Here is a 20,001-nt window from a genome sequence, read left to right as displayed (position 1 = left end):
CTTTCGGCTCGGTTCCCAAGGGCACGCCAAAGGCAGGGGGCTGGTGTTTGTCCTCCCGGAGGAGCCGGTCCGTGTCCCCGCGGGCCCGTCCCGCGGTGCTGGCGCTGCCCAGGTGCCGGCGCCGGGCAGGTGCAGGGACGCGGAGCCGCTGAGGCAGTGCCATCTTGTGGCTTTGGGGACACACGACACCAGAGAGCCCCGGCAGCCGAGCCACCGCACGCTGCTGCCGCCCAGCCCTCCCGGGAGGTCCCCGAACAAGTTTGGTCAGGAGGGAAAGGTGCTTGTTGCCGTGCCCTAACCCTCATCCCGGCCTCTCTTCTCCCCCAGACGATGACTGCACCAACAGCTTCACCCCCAACCAGGTGGCCCGCATGCATTGCTACCTGGACCTGGTGTACCAGCGCTGGGGACACAGCAAGAAGCCGGCGCCCATCCCGATCCCCCCCATGGTCACGGGGCAGACACAGGACTCGCTCAGCATCCACTGGCTGCCTCCCATCAGCGGGGTCATCCACGAGAGGTGAGGGAGCTGCGCTTGCCGCGGTCCTGCGCCTGCTAGAAAGGGCCAAGGGGTCTCTGGATCCCCTGTGCCCGTGGACCCCCAGTCCCCTTCCCACCCTGGCTGTCTCCAGCAGAGCCCTCAGACACAAGAGCCAGGTTGCTGCCGTGGCCCCCTGGCAGATGGGCTCTCCTGCGAGCTTCCCGCTCTTGGGGTGCCGGCAGGAGAAGCCAAAGAGCATCAGGAGGCCAAGCCAGCCCTTAAACCCCAGAGTGCAATCAGGGGATGAAAAATGAGCTTCATTTAGCACTTATTGTATAAAGTAGCTATTTACCAGGAGGAAATGCAGCCTTGTGGTTAAGGCAGGGAGCTTGAACCACAAGAGCTGGGTTTCGTTCCCAGCACTGTCATGGACTTGCAGAGCAGCTAACTGGGGGTAAGTCAGGAAATTTTTAAAGCCAAGGAGCCAGAGTTGTTTGGCTGGTGAGCAATGCCACAGCCATGAGTGTTGCGTGGATGTCTGTCTTCTCCCCACTAAGGGAGCCACCAAGACCTGGACACAACACCAGTGTCTCTATTCAGCAGCCCCTCTTGCTAAAATTTTTCAGTTTCCACCAGGTTTTAGGTGGTGAGACCTAATTTTTATGGGTTGTTTTGGGTTGGTTTTTTTTTTTTTTTTTTGGCTTATGGGGTCATAAGCACATACATGAAGAGCCTTTGAACTTGTTTTGAAGCTGCTTCATAAAGCTGTCCTTTATAATTAAAAGGAAAATGCTGTTTGATGGCAGCTAGGGCACTCTTGGGCCAGTGTTTGCTGGCTTTTCGAAGAATGGGTGCTCTCTACAATGGGCCTTTTGCTCAGGAGTAACAAGAGCACACGAATGTCTCCCCACAGGCAGGAGAGGCTCTGAGTGCTGGGTAGCCTTGAATCATCCAAATAAACTGCTTTGTTGGGGAATGGAGTGATTTGGGAATAGGAAAACATGGGTCTGGAAGGGAGACAGTTTGGAACCATCCCAAGTTGTCACTCATAACTGTCTCAGGAGCTGACCCATTGTGGCAGTCCTGCATCCCCTGAGAAGAACTGGTCAAGGAAAGTGGCTGAGGCTGGCCTTTATCATAGAGAAGTGCCTTTATCTTTCCTGGAGAGCATAGGAATTGATATTATTGTGACTGGTTTGTATTACAATAGTGCTGAAAGCCAAAACCTGACTCCGGGTTTCGCAGAGAGCGCCTTAATTGCACCCACTCTAGTTCAGAGGCATTCCCCTGGGACGTGTGGGATATGTTAGCTTTGACTGTGGGGGACAGGACAGGTTGTTCATCCAAGACTACCCAGAGAGCATGGAGAAGAGGAGAGATTAAATCCAGCCTGTCCCATGGGCGCTCATATTTCCCTGTCTTTGAAGAAGTTTATTCTAACCCATGAGCTGGGGAAATGTTCTCCCTCAGCATCTGGCCCATCTCGTGCATCTCTTTTACCAGAACCTCAACCCAATCCGAATGGGTCCTTTCTGAGGCAGGCTGTGGGGCAGAGTCAGGCTCTGGGGTATCATCCCTATTCTGTGGGGTAGGTATCAGGGTGGTTATCCAGGTCAATCTTCCCTTATCTCTGAATGCTAAATAGAATACGCCTATTAGCAACACCAGCCACTGTATGATATCATTAGCATTCAGAGAGGATTTAAACCCTTCAAAAACTGATGGGGTCGACCCAAAGAGGTGGGTGAAGGGTTGGGAAAAAATTTCCCCCGGTGTCATTTCCTCACAGTAGGTACCATTGTTAAAGTAACTCCAAAAACACACAGTTAGTGTACCATAGCCCTGAATCCATGTGCCTGCCTTCCAGAGGAAATTAAAAATCCATGAGTTCATCACCTTATTAATCCATAAAATAAACTGGATGACAGCCACAGTAGCCTTAGTTATAGGGCCCATGTTTAAATAAGGGCCTGCAAATGGCAGAAATACAGCCACAACCACATGCCACCCAAAACAGGGAAAGCTGGACCACATGATGCTGTCCAACGAGGCTTCTATACACAAGAACTTAGGTCACCAAAGAACTGCCATTCCTTTTTCCTCTCAATGCCCTCGAGCTGCATGTTGGGCACCAAAATCTTAGTTTAGATAGACAGGTATCTGCCAGGGAAGATTGGAGTCTCCCTTGGAATGGAGATTATAAGTCCCCACCCTCCCCCTTTCCAAATTATTATAAATTTGCAGTTAAAAGGCTGTCAGGCAAAAATGTTGGGAATAGGTATAGGAGTTCTTTACTAGGGATATAAAAAAGTACAAATGTTGTAGTACAAAAGAATAAGCAAACAACAAACAAGAAATCCTAGAAAACCCTGAAAGAGTCAGAAATACAACCCGACACCCTGTTGGTCAGGGTGTTGGAAGCAGTCCATGGTCAGCCCTCCTGGAGTGGCAGATGTGGTCCTGTTGGAAGCAGAGATGGTCCTGTGGAAAAAAGGGTCCAGAGATGGGTCCAATCTTCCTTTGGGAGTCCTGTGGGAACACTGGATGTCTGGTGACACTTGTGGCTCCTTTTTATCTAGGTGGAAATGGTTTGGCTCCTCCTCCCTGGGTAGAGCATCTCACAGTGGGATGATGTGATGTGTCATGTCATTGGTGAGCTTTAATGGCCCATTAACAGAAGATATCCCCACGGGGTTGTGGAACAATGAACAGAGATAAGAAACAATGCCCCACCCGGTTTCAACAGCTGGCTTGTTATCAGAAAGGCAGTTACCCCCTCCCTCCTGGAGGTATAACAGATAAAGAAAAAAACCCCTCCCCAACTGGGTTTCAACAGATGGAATAGAATGAACTTTTTTTTTTTTTTGATTATATAACGCAAGACAGTGATCTACTCAGGGAGTTTCTGAGACCTTAGCTCTGCTTTTCCAACTTCCTGGGTGGTCCCACCTGGACAGATGTGGGTGGGAAGTTACCTGATCCTCCTTAGACGTGCCAGGTGTGTGCTCTGTCAGCAGGGAGCAGGACACACTATGTGACAGCTGTGCTGAGGACGGCACCTTCCGTCAGTACGTGCACGAGGCCTCCTCCCCTCGGGTCTGTGATTCCTCCGGCTACTGGACCCCAGAAGAAGCAGAAGGTAAATGTCTCCTCTCTTTTCCTCTCTGTGAGTCCCCGGACAGAATCTTTCTGATACAAGAAAAAGAAAAATTTTTTTTTTCTTTTAGAGGATCACTTGTCTTTTCTTTGCAAGGGTTCTGTAGTGCAGGGAGGACTTTTTGGTGCCCAGGAAAAACCTGGTAGTGGCCAGATGGCTTTGGACAAACTGGCTGGCACCCCAGTATGAACCCAAATTGTTGTTCAGACAAGTGTTGAGAGATACTGACCAAAAGGAGAAGCATTTAACTGAAATCAGCCTTAAAATATAGATCTTGCGACCTCATTCAAAACCTCAGGGACATGCACAGACTTTAATGTAGTCTTGTCAAAGAGAGCAAGAGGAGCTCTGTGCGGAGTCCCACTGGGTCTATGCCAAGCCCTGGGCAGTCCATTCCTCCCTAGCCTGGGAGTTACAATTTCTCATGTGCAGAGACCCAGATGTTGGTTTGGAGACCCACCTTGTGGGCACAGTGGTGACTTTCAGGGTCACGCAGTTGCCATAGGAGCTGTTAGGATTTTCTTGCTGCCTCAGCTCCTCCAGGAGCAGGGTAGAGGAGGCAGGAGACCAGGGGAGCTGGTCCTGGGAGCTGTGTGAGGTTCATGTGCTGCTGCTGAATCATGCAGAGTCAGAGGATGTGGTTCTGTGTGTCTGTAGTTGTCACAACTGCCTGTTTGCTCTGAATAAAAGAGAGAGTTTGTAGGTTTCAGAAACTTTTAGACTTGTCTTAAATGGGTGAAGGCTTTGAATTGCTGCTGGACCCTAAGAAATGCTTCCAGTGGCTAATGAAGACAAGGGTATTTTTACTACAGAATGATAAATTCCAGTGATCCTTTCTGGGTCTGAAGGGCCAGCACTCCATTTCTCTTGCTGAGTGCTAATCCACCATCAGGGGAAGCAGACTGGGGCACTGAGGTTAGCCTGGGCACTCTCCTGGATGTTCTTCTGGAAAAACAGCCTTCCAGCCCTGCTTCCCTGCTTTGGACCTGGTCCCTCCTGGGCTATGACCTGTCCCAGCATGTGCTTGTGCAAAGCTTCAGGCTCTGCTCTGCTTGGAGCATTCAGGTGCCTTTGGCAAAGTTTCTGCACCTGTGAGGCTACAGAGGAAGCTTCACCTTCCTCAGCTGTGTCTAGGCTGTCCCTCGATCTTTGCAGCTGCAGTGTGGATACCAGTGTTCCCATTTGAGAGGACTGTGAGACACCAGGTCTGCTGAGCCTTGTGTATATATCCAAGTACCCAGGAGCTGGGAGACCAGTGGGGTTTATTGCTTTCCAGGATGTCAGGGCATGTGCCACCAGGTCTAGGACATGCCTAGTAGTGGATGCAAACCCACACAGGTGTGCAGTTATACCCCGGAGATGTGTAAGCACCTACAGGGAAGATCACCCCGTGGGTCTCCTGTGAAGCCAGCTGTCCCCTGGTTCTCACCAGCTTCCTCCTTGTCCCAGGTCCTCCAGATGTGGATCAGCCCTGTGAGCCCAGCCTGCAGGCCTGGAGCCCAGAGCTCCACCTGTATGACATGAACATGACTGTGCCGTGCCCCCAGCCAGACGGCTGCATCCTGGAGCTGCGCTTCCTGCACCCCGTCTACCCTGATTCCCTCACCCTCTGGACCACGTACCTCTCCACAGGCTCTCCCAAGGCACTGTCTGACATTGAAATCCTGACAGAGCAGGGGGAGTCCATTCACCTTGGCCCCTTGGACACCTTCTGTGATGTCCCCTTTACTGTGAAGCTGAATATCCCTAAAAAGATGTCTGGAGTTAAAATCCACACCTTTGACGAGAGGATGGAGATAGACACAGCCCTGCTGACCTCCAGGCCCCACAGCTCCCTGTGCTCAGCCTGCAGACTGATCCAGTACCGGGTGCTCCGTGAGCCCCCGTTTGCAGACGGGTCCCCTGCCACCCCCCTGCAGGCGCATCGCCAGTTCACCGACACGTGAGTCACAGAGCTGCTCTGTCTTGGGCTGAAGGGGTGGCTGAGCCAGGTTTGATGACCTCCCTGTGTCTTCTGTCTTTGAACCCCTGGATGGTTTTGCTTCTGTTTTGTTTTTCCTCCTGTCCCCACCGCTCTGGGAATTACTGCATCCAGTGCCATTAAGCAAGTGTGTGGCAGACCCACCATGCCAGCACGACCCTTGTCCACGAGCCCAGGTTAACTAGAAGGAGCTTACTAATCCCAGAAACGTTTTCCCCATCAGTACAACCCACAGAATTACATTTCCCCATCAATGCAACAAGTTAAATGATTACTCAAGCTAATGCCACTTCTCCCCAACTCAGACCTTTGGGAAATAAGCACTGTGACCTAAAAGAGATTCTCTTCCCACGGGCTCTGCCTCTGATGTGTCTGTGTCTTAGGAAAACACATCAGATTGTGGTACTACATGGATATATACACGATGTCTATAGTTGTGGTGAGCAAACCTCAATGCAGATGTTGCTGCTCCCTCAAGCTCTCTCTGTTCCTGCAGGGAAGTCACACCTGGGCAGGTGTACCACTACCAGGTGCAGGTAGTCTCTGGGACAACCTCAGGAGAAGCCTCCCCACCACTCGTCCATGTGCATGGAACACCCTACTGTGGGGATGGGAAGGTGACCACGTAAGTTGAAAAACTCAAGCTCTCAGACGAGGTTCTTTAATCTGTCAGGTCATCCTGCCCCAAAGGGAAGCAGCAGGTGGGTCCTCCATGCACGGGTACATGGCTGAAGATGCTGCACAAAGTCCCTCCAGCAGACTGAGCTGCAGAGCTTGTGTTTTGTAAACTGACATGTGCACAGGAGATGGACATGGGCTTTTTGAGAGGCATGGTCCGCATGAGGGGTCCATCCTGAACAACCTCTCTTCTTGACTTCAGTGCTTGGATTCTGGCCCATCTCAGTGGGCTGTTGCAGGGTCCAACCCAAAGGATCTGCCTTTGGAAGTGGGCTGTGTAACTTTTTGCACAAGGCCCTGCAGGAGTAGGTTCTGCAACAAACACAGTCCCACACGGTGCAGTGTCTTTAGAGAGCTGTCCAGTCTCTGCTCAGAGACTCCAAATAATGAGGGTTGCACCAGCTCTACACTGAGAGATCCCAATGCTTCATCTGCTCTGCCTGGGAGATAACTATTTCAGATCTCCATATTTGAGCTTTTTCAGACTTCAAATTCCAGGATACTCAGGATCACTTTCATTTCAAACCAGTTTTCTTAGCAGGGTGGGGAAAGGGAGAGGAACCTTCTGTCTCTCCCTTCTCCTTCCTCCTCTCCAGCTCCCACTGAAACCCCAGCCCCATCTCAGAATCTCCTGCCTTCTCCAATACTTTCTTCAGAGACAGGTCTTCGCCATACTTAGTTCTCTACTTCTTCCATTCTCCCATAGTTCTTGCCTCAGGTCTTATAGCAAAGTCACAGTACAATAATGTCTGCTCCCAAATGCTGTGACTTTAACCTCTTTTATTGCCTGGCAAGGTGTTTTCTCTTCTCTATCTATTTCCATGGGCAGCTCTTCCTTTTGAACTGCTTCTGTGGAAATAGAACCAAGATAAAGGGTCCTCACTGGGACTGGGCAGGAGCACAGGGGTGTTGAGTCAAAGGTGGTAATACTACATCTGGCTGTTGCCCTTTTAGGAGCCTGGAGGAGGAATGTGATGATGGGGACTTGCTGGATGGAGATGGTTGTTCCAGGAAGTGTAAAAAGGAAAAAGGCTTCAACTGTTTTGGTGAGTCCAGCTGGATTGAGAAGGGCTCAAATGGATTGACTCCTTTTGAGGCAGGAGTCAAAACTGTACACTGCTCCTTAGAGTAGAGGGTCAGGCACCTCATCACAATAGCTGGAGTGATCCATGGATCTTGTCAGGCCCATGTGGTGGGGAAAACCCCAGGCTAATGAGACATCAAACCTCTTATAATGGGAGGAGGTGTGTGTGTGCCTGGAGCCTGGTTTGTAAGCAGCTCATCCCTGTTCTCCCTGCAGGGGAGCCAAGCCTGTGCTATGTGCATGATGGGGATGGTGTGTGTGAGCCCTTTGAGAAGACAAGCAGCATGCTGGACTGTGGTCCACACACTCCTGAGGGATACGTGGATCTGTGGGCAGTGAAAGCCTACGCCTCCCAACAGGATGCAAAGTCCTGCCCTGCTTCCTTAGTCACTGGAGAGCCTGTTGTGAAGGTGAGTGAAGGCATGGGCAAAAAAAAAAAAAAACCAACCAAAAAACCAATCAAACAAACCAAAAAAACAACAAACCCAACCCCCCCCCCCAAAACCCCAACAAAGCAAAACAAAAACAAACAAACAAAACAACAGCAACAAAAAAAAAACACCAAAAAAACCTTTTCTAGCAAAGTCTGTTCTGGGGAAGGCACAAAGAAAATCAGCTCTGGAGGCATTCATCAATTACTACCTTTCCAACCAGGGGCTGAGTGGAAGACCTGGGCATTTCTCACACTCCTCTTGTATCAGTCCCTGAGTTCAGGAACTGCAGTTCATGGAGAGGTGCCTCATCCTGGCAGGGAGCACCTCCCCCAGCCATGCATTTCACTGAACAGAGACCACCCCATCCCACCAGCCAAATGTTCAACTTGGATGGAGCATGTGACTTGTCCCACTGTTGGCTTAAAAAAATCCTGTCAGTCTAATACCTTATAAGGTCAGGGCCTGAAAGGATGAAATCACGCACACACCAGCATCTGTACTGCTCCCAAGCCCTCTGATCTGAAGCCAAGGAAAAATCAATGGGAGAATTCCCATCTTTCGTATGGGCTTTGGAGCAGAGCCTGGAGGGGATTTTGCCTGATTGGTGTTAACGTGGTGTGTATGTTCTTTCCTAGCAAGCTGAAGAAAGGCAAGAAATATGGAAAGAGATCGTATTTAGCCCTTTTACACGTGTGTTTCTACTGACTTGATACGAGGAACAATTTTCCTGAGACCTGCAGCATGGTTAAACTGCCCAGATATACGTGTCTAATGAGGTGCCTTGGGCTCAGGTGTCTGTTCCTTTACAATGACATCTGTACCTCCCAGGTTTTGTCTGCCAGGCCTGTGGAGATGCCACAGGGCATGGAATGGAACAGAAGAGTGTTTTTCAGGCAAATGAATCACACCTTTGTATCTCATGAGCCCAGCCAAAATCAGGATGCTGTGGTCTCACCTACCAGCTCACAGCTTGGCTCATTTGTTACTCAGCCCCACAGACACCACGAGATGCTTAAACAACACATTTACAGCATTCCAAAATAGCAAAAGTCTTCTGTACACATGTGCGGGCAGTGAGATGTCACTTAGGAAGCCACATCCAAACTGTCTTCATGCTAGAAGCCACCTTGGGGTCCTTCTCAACATTTGTTGAATCTTCTTTGAAGTTTTGTAGGTGCTGTTTTTCTCTCCTTTCCTTGCAACCTTCTGGGTTGAAATAAATCTCTCTTTTCAGGTATGTAAATCCCACCTTCCTGAGGTGCCAAAGGACCTTCTGCAGGCTGCTTGGTTTCCCTGTGCTCCCAGCCAAGAGAATGCTCAGGACCCAAATGAGAAGATGCTCTTGGGTGATGAGGGAGTTTGGCTCAAGGTAAGTGAGGGCGTGTGGTCGGGCACAAAGGATTTTGTTTGTCTTTATCCAGCTCTGGTGACAAAACCCTTCCTTTTCTGTCATGTAGGAGCTTACAGCAACCTTTAAAACTACTCATGTAGTACTCCGTATGGTGCTGCACTCTTTGTAAATCCCCAAATACCTGTGTCTGGATCTTAAATAGTTGCCCCATTCCCACTGTGGACAGCAAACCCATCTGGGGCAGATTGCTGGGAGGAGGACTTGTGCATGAAACCAAAATACCACAGAAATGCCTCGAGGCTGAGAAACAACTCGCTCCTGACTCTCCCCTGCAGGCAAGCTGTGCTTTAACACCCCCAAAGGCTAGGTACAGGCTGTGTTTAAAGTCCTAGTTTCCTTTGTTCCCCATGGCTGGGAAGAGCAGCAGAGGGCAGCTGGATATCTTCTGCCAAACTGAGGGGTCCTGAGCACCCCAGGGAGCTGCTGAGCACCACAAGCCCATGGCGACCAGCTGTGGCTGGTCCTTCTGATGACTGCAGAGGTGACACTTCTGTGCCCCAGGATGCTGGTCCTGCAGCCCAACAGGGGCTCAGGGGCTGCCCCTGGAGGATCAAACGCCTCGGTCCCAGCAGGGAGAGGAGAGGGACAGAGGAGGGCTGAGGGTCAGGCCACTGGGATTTTTACAGCGTTGGGTTCCTGACCACAGGCACAGTTTAGAGGTTTTGTGGCTGCTGCCTGGTGTTGCTGGAAAGCCGGGCTCTGGCATGCTGCTCCCTCTGCACTCTGAGGGGCAGCTTGCCCTGTTTTGTTCAAGGTTCTCCAGAGAGGGCCTCTTTCCTCAGATGCTCAGAGAACTGGGTGAATCATCAAACCTCAGTCAATAAACATGGGTGTACTGCTCTGAGGTCCTCTGTCTCTCCAAAACAACTTCCTTCAACCCCCTTCTAATTTTCCCTCTCTTCCTTGTCTATGTGCTCACAACCCACTTTGTGGCCTCAGTCTCTGGCCATGGCAAACCTTTCCTCCTGTGCTGAAGGGAAAGCAGTAATCCTCCCCCTCGGCCTTACCTAGATGAAAGCTTGCTTTCCACTTCTCCGCAGGGGTTAAAACATGTTTCAGTTTTATTGGAGCTTGTGGTCACCTCTCTTCCTCCATGGATGTTTATACTGAAGAGACTTTCATTACTGGTTCTCCATGCTCTCTCTAGGAGTGCTATTATTTTCCGCCCATAAAATTATTTATGGACTAGTAATAAATATGCTTTTTTTTTTTTTAAACAGTTGGCCTGATTGGTAACATATTGGGTTAGGAAAGATGGCTTTTTGTTGACAATTTGCCTAGCACAGCTGCCTGCCCAGACAGGAATGGTGCTGTTGATGCACATATGTACCCATGTGCACGAGGTGTTTGGTGTCCACCAGCTCCCAGGGCCATTTTAAAGCTGTTACACATGCGTCTCCCAGGTTAGAGCTGCACCACAAAGCTCATCAGATGGGTAGGAATCACTTCCTACAGCATTTCTGAAGAGGTTGCACCAATGAACAAGGGGAATGGCTGGGTCAAAGAATCATGGAATGGTTAGGGTCGGAAAGGAGCTTAAATGCCCTCTAGTTCAAACCCCACTGCCATGAGTAGAGACGCCTTCCACTAGACCAAGTTGTTCAGAGCCTCAGCAGATCTTAAATGTCTCCAGGGAGCCACAACTGCTCTGGAAAAGCAGTGCCAGTGTTTTGCCATGCTCACTGTCGTGCCATAATTAGGCTGGGGGCAAGAGGTATGTGTGTGCGCCACTGAATGGAGCACCCGCCAGGCTCCTTGGGTCTGTCTGTACATGAGAATTGTTACAATTTGCAGATCTCCAGCCATGCTTTGTTCTCAGTTTTTAATACACCTGATGAGGAAAGACATCAAAATCACTCGTAAGTGAGTCAGGATGTGTAATGCAGGAAATTAAATAAGAAAGGGGGAGAGGGAGGGAGAAAAATTAAGAAGATAGCCTGCTGTGGGCGAGCACATAATATGTATTGAAAAATGATTGGGAGGTTAATCAAGGCAGCTGCTTGGGGCCCGTGCCTTTCATCCTCACAAAGATGCACTGTAGGAAGGGAAAGACAGCTCTCCACCTCAAGATGTGTAGTTGAGGGAAAGCCTCACCTGACTTTTCCAACTACCTCTGCTCCCCTGAGGAACCACACTTGGAGGCTGGGTAACAATCATCCAGGTCCTTGGGACTTCACAGCTGTGGCTCTTTCTTGGGAGGCTCCTTGTCTGTGAGCACTGCTGATTCTTCTCTCATTCTTTTCCTCCCTTCTTGCTTTCCTGTTTCTTTTCCTTCTTCCTCCACTTATCTCACCAAGGGACAGAGTGGGGATATACCAAATGAAAGCATCTGAGCCCTCTGGTCCACTCCTTGCAGCTAGGCAGCCCTGTAAGCGAGCAAGCCCTGGCTAAGGGAGCAGGGAGACAGCAGTGGGGCCTTGCTCATGGGGCTTTTGCTGATGAGCACCTCCCTGCAGGGTGGGACCCCTGGGCTGAAGCCCAAGGTTTTCTCCTGTTCCCGTGTGTGAACAATGCCTGACGCGGCAAAAACCACCCTGAGGCTAGGCTGCCATCACAGATTGCATGGTTGTCCCCTCCATTCCCACAGCCTGCTCCTTGGGCTGTGCCTGGCCAGCCAGGACTTGTCTTCTTTCCAAATACACCTTTGCCTCGAATTTTTGAGCTTCCACCACACCAGCATTCCACAAAAACACCGTATCGGGCGGATCTTGATCAAAACACATCTCGGCACTGGGGGGAAGGGGGGGTACCAGGGTGGGGGAGAAAAACATTTCTGTCTTCTTACTTCCAAAGAACATCTGCTCTGCCATGACTGATGCCATGAGTTTCCCAGCTACTTCCAGCTGCCTTCAGGGTTGTAGACAAGTAGCAAGTTGCTGACTCTCCTAACAGGCAGGGGTTCTTCCCACAAATCTTTCCATGTGTTGCCTGGTGGACAGCGTGCTGTTGCAGTGGGTACTGGGGACATTCTTTGGGCTTGTTTTCTTTTTCTGTCTTTTTTGAGGGTTTTTTTTAATTGGAAATATTGGGTGGCAAGGCTGGTTGCTGCTTTCTCTGGGTGCCTTGCTTGCCCGGATGGCTCTGTGTGGGATGGGAATCCAAGCCCGGTGAAGGGGGAGCAGGAAAGAGGTTATCCAGGTCTTGCCCAATTTAAAGAGTAGCAAATCTGAGCGCTGTGACGATGCCCCAAATTTATGTCAAAGTGGGATTGAATATGTGAGAAGAAGGCTTGTAAAAGGAAGAAGGGAAATCCAGAGGGAAAGGACTGTTTTGGCTGCCTTCTTTCCTCCTCCCCACCTCTGCAACCCTTTGCAACCCTACAAGGTCTCTGACCCCTTATGCCTGCTCCTGCTGTCCTGCTGCTCCCTCTTTCTTGCCTACATGGGCTCTGAGAAGCTGTATTTGGTGTACCTGCTTCCGAGTGTCTTCTTCCCTCTTTCCTAGGTTTGCTTTGAGAGACCAGCGGTGCCCACCTCTCTCCTGCTCTTCCTGGCCTCCTCTGGCACTGTCCCAAGCCGGCGGCACAAGTCGGTGGTCACCATCCAGCTGACTGACACGGATGGACAGAACCACTCTTTGGGTGAGCAACCTGTGGGCTGTGACACCAAAGGGGACACCCAGAGCCACAGCTCTGATCCCTCACTGCTGTCCCTTGCCCCACCTTGCAGGATCTTCTGCATTCCAGGCTGGTCTGTTGGCATGTGGGGGGAGCAGATGTGAACCAAAAGCAAATCCGTGGAGCTGGGCTGGTCACTTCTTTCTTTGCCTTGTCTCACAGGGATGCACGAGCTGTTGTGTCAGCACAACCCCCTCGTCATCAATGTGACCCACAGCCAGGAGGACCCGTCCCCCCAGGTTGCTTCGGTGCTTCTCAACTTCTCCTCTCCCCTTGTGGGCATTGCAGCCGTGGCCCTGCGCACCCTGGCTCAGCCTGGCTCCTCTGGCCCCCTCGCCACCTGCCTCCTGCAGCACCAGGAGGGATGTGGCCATCAGTGCTATAGGTATGGATGGTCTCCTTAGGGCATGTGGCCACCCAGGGTTACTGCTGTCCTCTGGGAATTTGTGTTTGAATTCTGGGGTTTTTATCTTCTTGTTGAGTGCCTTGTGACTATCCTCAGGTGACTTTTGAGGTGTTGTTGGAAGATCTGATGTAATGAGTCTTGGTTTGCTTATCTTGCTGGAGGGAGTGGGAAGGCAGAAACCAGATTTTGTGCATGGCCTCTGCATCTATACAGAACTGCGCTAAAGGACTGATTCCTGGTGGGAAAACCAAGAGAAGTTTGAAAGTGTCTGAGAAGTTATCACTGGGAGTTTTTGCTAAAGATGAAGTGCTTCTTCAGCACTTTACAAGCTCCATCTCCATCCATTCTGGTCATTCCCATGCTGAGGAAGGTGGGGATGAAGCTCTCCTCTTCCTCTCTGTTCTCACTCCTGGTCTATCCAGGCCCATCACCGAGTCTCACACTGCCCTGTTGAACGTGGTGATAATGCCAACAGCAGGCTCAGAACTTTAAATCTGCCAGGTCTGGCTTTGCTTTTGGATCCCAGGCTCCCTGATGTAACATGCATGTGCTGATCCAGGGCTCCAGTTCAGCCAGCTACTCAAATCACACCACTGGGAATTCTGATTTTTGAGTTGAGTTTTGGGGTTCTTAAGCACAGAAGGGTTTTGTCTAGGGTCATCTCATCGCAGTTCTTGTCATGTTCCTTCTGTTGATGGCCTGGATGGGTGAACCTCCCTGATAACAAATGAGTGTGCGTGTGTGTTTGTCTTAAAGCCTGTGGGATTGTAGTACAATTGATTTATGTAGAGTTCTGGAAGCCATGAATATCCTGAAGTTGCTTTTTACTTTTTTTTTTTTTTTTAAGTGCATGTGTGATTTATAAAGAAACATAAATCTTAGTGAGTCAGTATATAAATATTATTCTCAACCTTACATTAAAAGATCAGTGTTCACCTGAAATGCAGCGTGTTTCCTCCTGGTAAGCTGTTACAGCAATGTACTCACATGCTTCTGAGACCCCGGCCAACTGATGTGGTTTTTCAATTACATTTTCTCATCCCTTAAAATAATCTTGCATTCTCATTGCTTGAGAGCTTCCCCCTTCCCCTGAGAAGTGACTGCAAGGAGGAAAAGACTCACTGGACACAGCTGAGCATTGACTGGGGTTGAGGAGATGCCCATATAGGGGCAAATAGAGAGGAAAATAGATGTTTTCCTCATAAAAGTCTCATTATAGCTGAAGTACAAGCCAGTTCCCTTCTTGCCAGGGCACATCAAGCTGTGTGCCTTTTCCAGGGGCACAGCAGGGTCCTTGTGTCTCCTCTTCCTCTTGTTGCCCTCCCATGGTCTCCCCATGGCCTTGACTTCACAGCAATATGCTGAATTGCAGGATATGTGTGTGCCCTTAGCAAATACTCAAAGTGAATCGGATTCCCAGAGCTTTCAGAGTAGAAAATTCTATTTAGAGTACTGATCTTTGGAACTGGAGTCTTGAATATTTGGGGCGGGGGAGGTTAGGCTTACAGCCTCGAGTAGCCACGCTAATAATAAAGGATCCTACTCTGTTAAGTCATGCAACATTCAAGTATGCCCCCTTAATTATATTTTAAAAACCTGTTCTATCTCCAGAAGTAATGCGTGGCAGGATTTTTAAAGATTAACAATTCATTTCATATAAGGTAGGTGGACTCTGGTGGTGGGCAGGGGGGGAAATCCCCTATTAAAATCCAGGAATAGAAAATCTTCAGAGGCTGAGAGGCATTTGACTGTAAAAGATCACAGAACATCCATGTTCTTCCTGTAGAGAGTTGAACCGACCGTTTGCACGCACCCAGCCTCATGTACACAGTACGTGCGTGCGAGGGCATTCCTAAAATAACCTGAGAAAGGACAGTAACAAAAGCAACAAAGAAATGAGGTTTCCTGCCTTCAGCCTAGAAATGCTCATTGCCAAAATAATAAATATATGACAGGTTGGTATTTCTGTAGCATCTTTCATCTTGAAGGGTCTCGCAGTGCTTTGCAGGCTGGGGAAAACACAGAGATCATGTTTATGAAACATGATGAGCTGCTGATGAAGTGCAGCTTTCTCCAGGTCAGGATGCAACAGGTGTTTGACTCTAGAAAAGTATGGACTTGTTTTGAAGAAAGTGTCGCCTTTTGCTTTTCGACCCACTCAAGGTGCTGAAGGTTGGCAGAGCACTTGCAGACCAAAGCAGTGCAGTGTCCTCACTGCCATCACCAGGAACCCCTCTCTGCTGTCTCTGCCAGTAGATCAGGGGTTTCAGGTGTTGTCTGTGCGTTCTGGTCCCAATCACAACCTTATGAGGCCATGCAGAAATCAGACTTTTAACACATTTCCACCCAGGAGACCCAAAAGTGTCCCGGCTTTCATCCTTTTCTTTGCATTTTTAAACTGGGCTACAGTCCCTCCTGTTTAACTTGGTACAGGCTATACACTGAACCAGGGGAACATTTTTCATTTCCTCTGTTATGTTTATTTTTAGCTTGCTTTTATTTTTAGTGTGTTTTATTTTATGTTCACATATGCTAGGAAATGCCTGGGTGGGTTCACAGGAAAGGTGCTACAAAAGGCGATCTGCTTTATGTTTGTATTCCCTCCTCTGCTTCCCCAAGAGCGGGTGTAAGGCATCAAGGGGAGTCTGGTTTAGATTCCTTTAGTGTGGAAAATGGATGTGAGGGAGAGAAAATGAGATGGGGGGAGGGAGTTATTTACATATTTTCAATTGATAAACTTATTCAGCAAAAAGGGCTGTTTCCCAAACAGGTTTTGTTTGGTTTGTTTTCTTTCTTCCAGGCACCAAATTTGTGCAGGGTCAATTTATGAGCTGCATGTGTGATGGCATAAAGATTTATGGGCACCCTGGGTAGACATTCTGGTGTCTTATTTCACAGAGATGTAGAATAGTTTGGGTTGGAAGGGACTGTAAAATTCTCATTCTTTGCCTCTGGCGTAGGGTGCCCCATGGACGAAGTCCCCATCTCTGCAGGGATTTAAAACAGATGTAAACATGGCACTTGGGGACATGGGTTAGTGGTGGCTTTGGCACTGCTCAGTTAATGGCTAGACTTAATTTTACAGGGCTTCTCCGGCCTAAATGATTCTGTGTTTCCAGGTTCCTGTTGACCACCTTTCCTGGGGAATAGGCTCACCTCTGCCTTTGAGACCTCTAGAGGTGCTTCTCCTCCAGCATCAAAGCCTGCAGACCTCTGGCACTTCTCTCATGGGTCCCTGACTGGCTGATGGGACGCGGTGGCCAAAAATGTGTTATTAATGTTAATGGAAATTAAAATTTAAATTAATGTCTAGCTGGAAGGTGTCACAGGTAACCCTAGGAAGGCCAGACACCATTTCATGGACTGCCCCATCCCATTTGCTCTCTGCAGCCTAATAAGCTTCCTGAGAGTAATGCTCTATATATGGGCTTTTTTTGGGGGATGCTCAAGATGTCTCCTGTCTTTCCCTGAGACCAACCAGCCTTGCCTAGGGAAAAAAAATATCTCCCAGCACAAGTTTTTCACCAGTTTGGTGAAAATTGACTCAAACACAGTAACAGAACAGCTTTCAAACAGGGTGCTTGGTGTTACCTCCTGGTCTGATGCACTTGTTCCAAGCAGAGCTGACCCCTGATGCATCAAGGGAATGTGGGCTACAACACAGATCAGTTTTGTGAGTTCCTGTGTCCAGTGAAAAAGGGAGCAAGCGCTGGGAGACCACAGGTTTGGCAGCAGAGCCCTCAGTTTTCTGCTACAGCCAGTCTCCCCCATTCTGCCCTGCCCTTCCTGCTGTCATACACAGGCACAGGGATATTTTACAGGGACTGGATTTAATGCATCCTTCAGAAGGTTCTCTTATCTCCTGTCACAAGCTGCAGGAGGTGATGAGTCCACCATCTCCCCTGCTGTGCTATTCTAATATCCAGTAACCCTCTCTGCTGAGAAGGTGCCTCTGATTTCAAGATGAAAGTTGTTGCTTTTGCTCCATCCTTGTCAGAAAGGTCTGAATGCCTCCTGCCAGCAGACAACTTTTCTATGTCTATGTGTCTGTACAGAGCTGTCAGATCATCTCACTATCTTCTCTCTGTCATGATAAATATTTTTTCCTCTTTAAATCTGTCTTACAGCATAAGTCTTGCAGCCCAGCTATGGCTTCTGCTTGCAGCTCTCTTTTGAAATCCCTCTGCTATCTTTATGTCTTTCATGGTGATGGATGTGGCTCAGAAATTAATTCCTCTGGACAAGATGAGAAAATGAGGTAGAGCATGTTCCTGTGGAGATCGGATATGGATAAAGATGTTCTTTGGGTACGGTCTGTCCTGGCTTAGGCTGGGAAGGTGACTAGACCAAACCTGACATCCCATTCAACCTCATTTTCTGTACCTCTACACAACTATTTTGGTGTAGTGAACAACAACAAGAAAAAAAAAAATCCAAAAATGGAACAACAAAAAAATGGAAAGGAACTGTCTGGAAATACATTATCTACTCTTGCTTCTTTTTTCCCCTTTGCCACTACAGCCATGGAGGGGTCAACAGGTCACTTGATGTCTTACTGCTGCTTTTTCTCTGTCTCTGAGGCAGATGACAACAGATGACTCACAGGGATGTTATTTTTTGCCAAGTTTCTTTTGGAGTCACGTACAGAAGCAAACACCTTTTCTGGAGATGGCAACCTCAGTGCAGATCGTAATCAAGAAGCATCACCACCGTTGGGTCTGTACACGCAGCCTGCTCCCACAAGGATGGTTGCCATCAGATTTACTGGAAAAGTGAGACCTTTCACCTTCACGGGAAACATGCCTGAAGGGAGACATTCCCAAGTATTTCCAAAACACCTTTTCTCATTTCCTAGCTATTCTCTTTTGCTAGACCGCATTGGGGTAAACACCTTTTATCTCAGTGATGTTGAGTGTTAGAACCCAGACTCCACCAGAGTATGTGCAGTGATGACTTTTAACTTCAGATTTGGCCAAAGCCTTTACTTTCCTGTCAACATCTATAACCCCCTCTCCCAAAAAATTTGCACCATGAGAAGAACTCGTAAGTTTCCACTGTTAAGAGCTGGAGCTTGATGATAAGGGATGTCTCAGCAGCAATCTTGGGGTTGAAAGCTCGAGTAGACACTACAGCAGTATATAGGTGATTTATTATACTTTAGGCAGCTGCACTGCATTTCACTTGGCTTAGTCTGATGTGGGTAAATCCATCAGTATTTTCTGTGTTGCATTAAGTAATTGCTGTAAAACATGAAAATTCGGCTTTTCAGAATTTGGGATTTGTCACAACAAAGTAGTGTTACCATATTAGCTCTGTTGCTGGTTGTGACTGCCTGCTTTTATTATAGAAGGATGAAGGATCCCAAGGGGAAATTTTCCTCTAGTTTATAGAATTGTTTCCATTTCAGAACAAAGCTCTTACCGTTCTGGAGCAGTTAGGGCCATCACTAGGCAGAATTTCACAGATTTCCAGACCTGAAACTTTCTTTGATGTATAAGTTATGGGACTCGGTGAGCCCAGAGCATCGTGCAGGCTTGTGCTGACACGAAATAAGTTAGGAGAAAAACCTCGGTATTTTGTAAAAATGTTGTTGACAAATCATTAGTTTGAGCTTCAAAAGATGCTGGGATTGAAGTGGAAATTTTTTTTTTTGATGTCTCGGGCAGAAAAAAAAAGTAAAAAAATATTGGCTTGTCCCACATCTTATATGGCCTGAATCAGAAATGGGCAGAAGTCAGGAGTTTGCAGCTGTGATACAGGAATTTCATTTATCATCAAAAGCAGAAAGAGCTCCTTCATGCTGAGATCAGAACTGGGCTAACTGCACCATTTCCTTGTCCAGCCTTTGTTAGGGTGTTCCAGGGTCTGGGAGCTGTGATTTATTCCATCACTTTACCCGAGCCCTGGCATAGCATGTGGATCATGATGGGGCCAGGTCACAGGGTTTTTTCTCTTCTGACCTGCACTTGTTCACCGTCAGGCTCAAAAGTATCCTGGCCCCAAGTACAGCAGTGATGATGCTGATAAAGGAAGCAACCAAGGCAGCGTTTATTGGTAGATTTGATGTATATTTTTTAAGATTCTTTATATTTTTGAGAAAATCAGACAACTTTCAGTGATGTGAGCTCGTCTTCAGGTCTGGAATAGCAACACCAGACTTCAAAGCACGATGTAGGATGAGCACAGCTTCTCAGAACTTGAGCTGATCGGTCTCAGATCATTTCCAAAATAAAATCTAGTTGGTATTTGTGGGATTAGGGGTGTTGTTAGTCACAGAGAAAACAGTGCTAAGTTAGTCATCTTTGGGGACTAAGAGGAAGGTAATTATTCTAACCCAAACTTTTCTATTATTTTTAAAATATATCTCCATGCACATACAGAACATGTGCATGAGTATTTATATGTGATGTACATAAAAATATTTTGTTCTTACAACCTGTAATTATCAATCTCTTATGCATAACTACCCTGTATAACATTTTGTATTTATAATGCATAAGAATCTTGCTGATATCTTCATCTACTTTCTACCACATTGCTGGTTACGTTTCTGAGCTGGTGGAAAACCAAAATGGTAGCGCTCAAAAGGATTAGCGCCTCATTTAATTGTTATTTAATAACAGCATTGTCCCAACTGCCAAGGCTGCCCCAGACAAGGTAGCCATGACTGGTGAGGAAGGGGATGAATGGAGAAGCAAGGCTGGAAAAAGGACATGAGTGTCCAGAGGCAAACACACCAGGAAGTTTAGGACA

The 20,001-nt window shown here is 48.2% G+C and overlaps 1 protein-coding gene across 1 annotated transcript in view; it reads left to right on the top strand.

The window, feature by feature from the left end:
* The window catches only part of PAPPA2 (pappalysin 2), an 88,255-nt gene that overhangs the window by 35,475 nt on the left and 32,779 nt on the right, over positions 1–20,001 (top strand). The window contains exons 5-13 of the mRNA XM_066192161.1: positions 328–520; positions 3,499–3,620; positions 5,088–5,580; positions 6,116–6,244; positions 7,252–7,343; positions 7,598–7,791; positions 9,050–9,184; positions 12,671–12,806; positions 13,005–13,227. Of these exons, the coding sequence (XP_066048258.1) occupies positions 328–520; positions 3,499–3,620; positions 5,088–5,580; positions 6,116–6,244; positions 7,252–7,343; positions 7,598–7,791; positions 9,050–9,184; positions 12,671–12,806; positions 13,005–13,227 (1,717 nt within the window). The remainder of the gene's footprint in view (positions 1–327; positions 521–3,498; positions 3,621–5,087; positions 5,581–6,115; positions 6,245–7,251; positions 7,344–7,597; positions 7,792–9,049; positions 9,185–12,670; positions 12,807–13,004; positions 13,228–20,001) is intronic.

This window comes from Chamaea fasciata, unplaced genomic scaffold, assembly GCF_029207755.1.
Source record: "Chamaea fasciata isolate MVZ Bird 193981 ecotype frontalis unplaced genomic scaffold, bChaFas1.0.hap1 SCAF_10, whole genome shotgun sequence".
In the NCBI taxonomy this organism is placed as follows: domain Eukaryota; kingdom Metazoa; phylum Chordata; class Aves; order Passeriformes; family Sylviidae; genus Chamaea; species Chamaea fasciata.
This window is presented reverse-complemented; position numbering and strand designations above follow the sequence as displayed.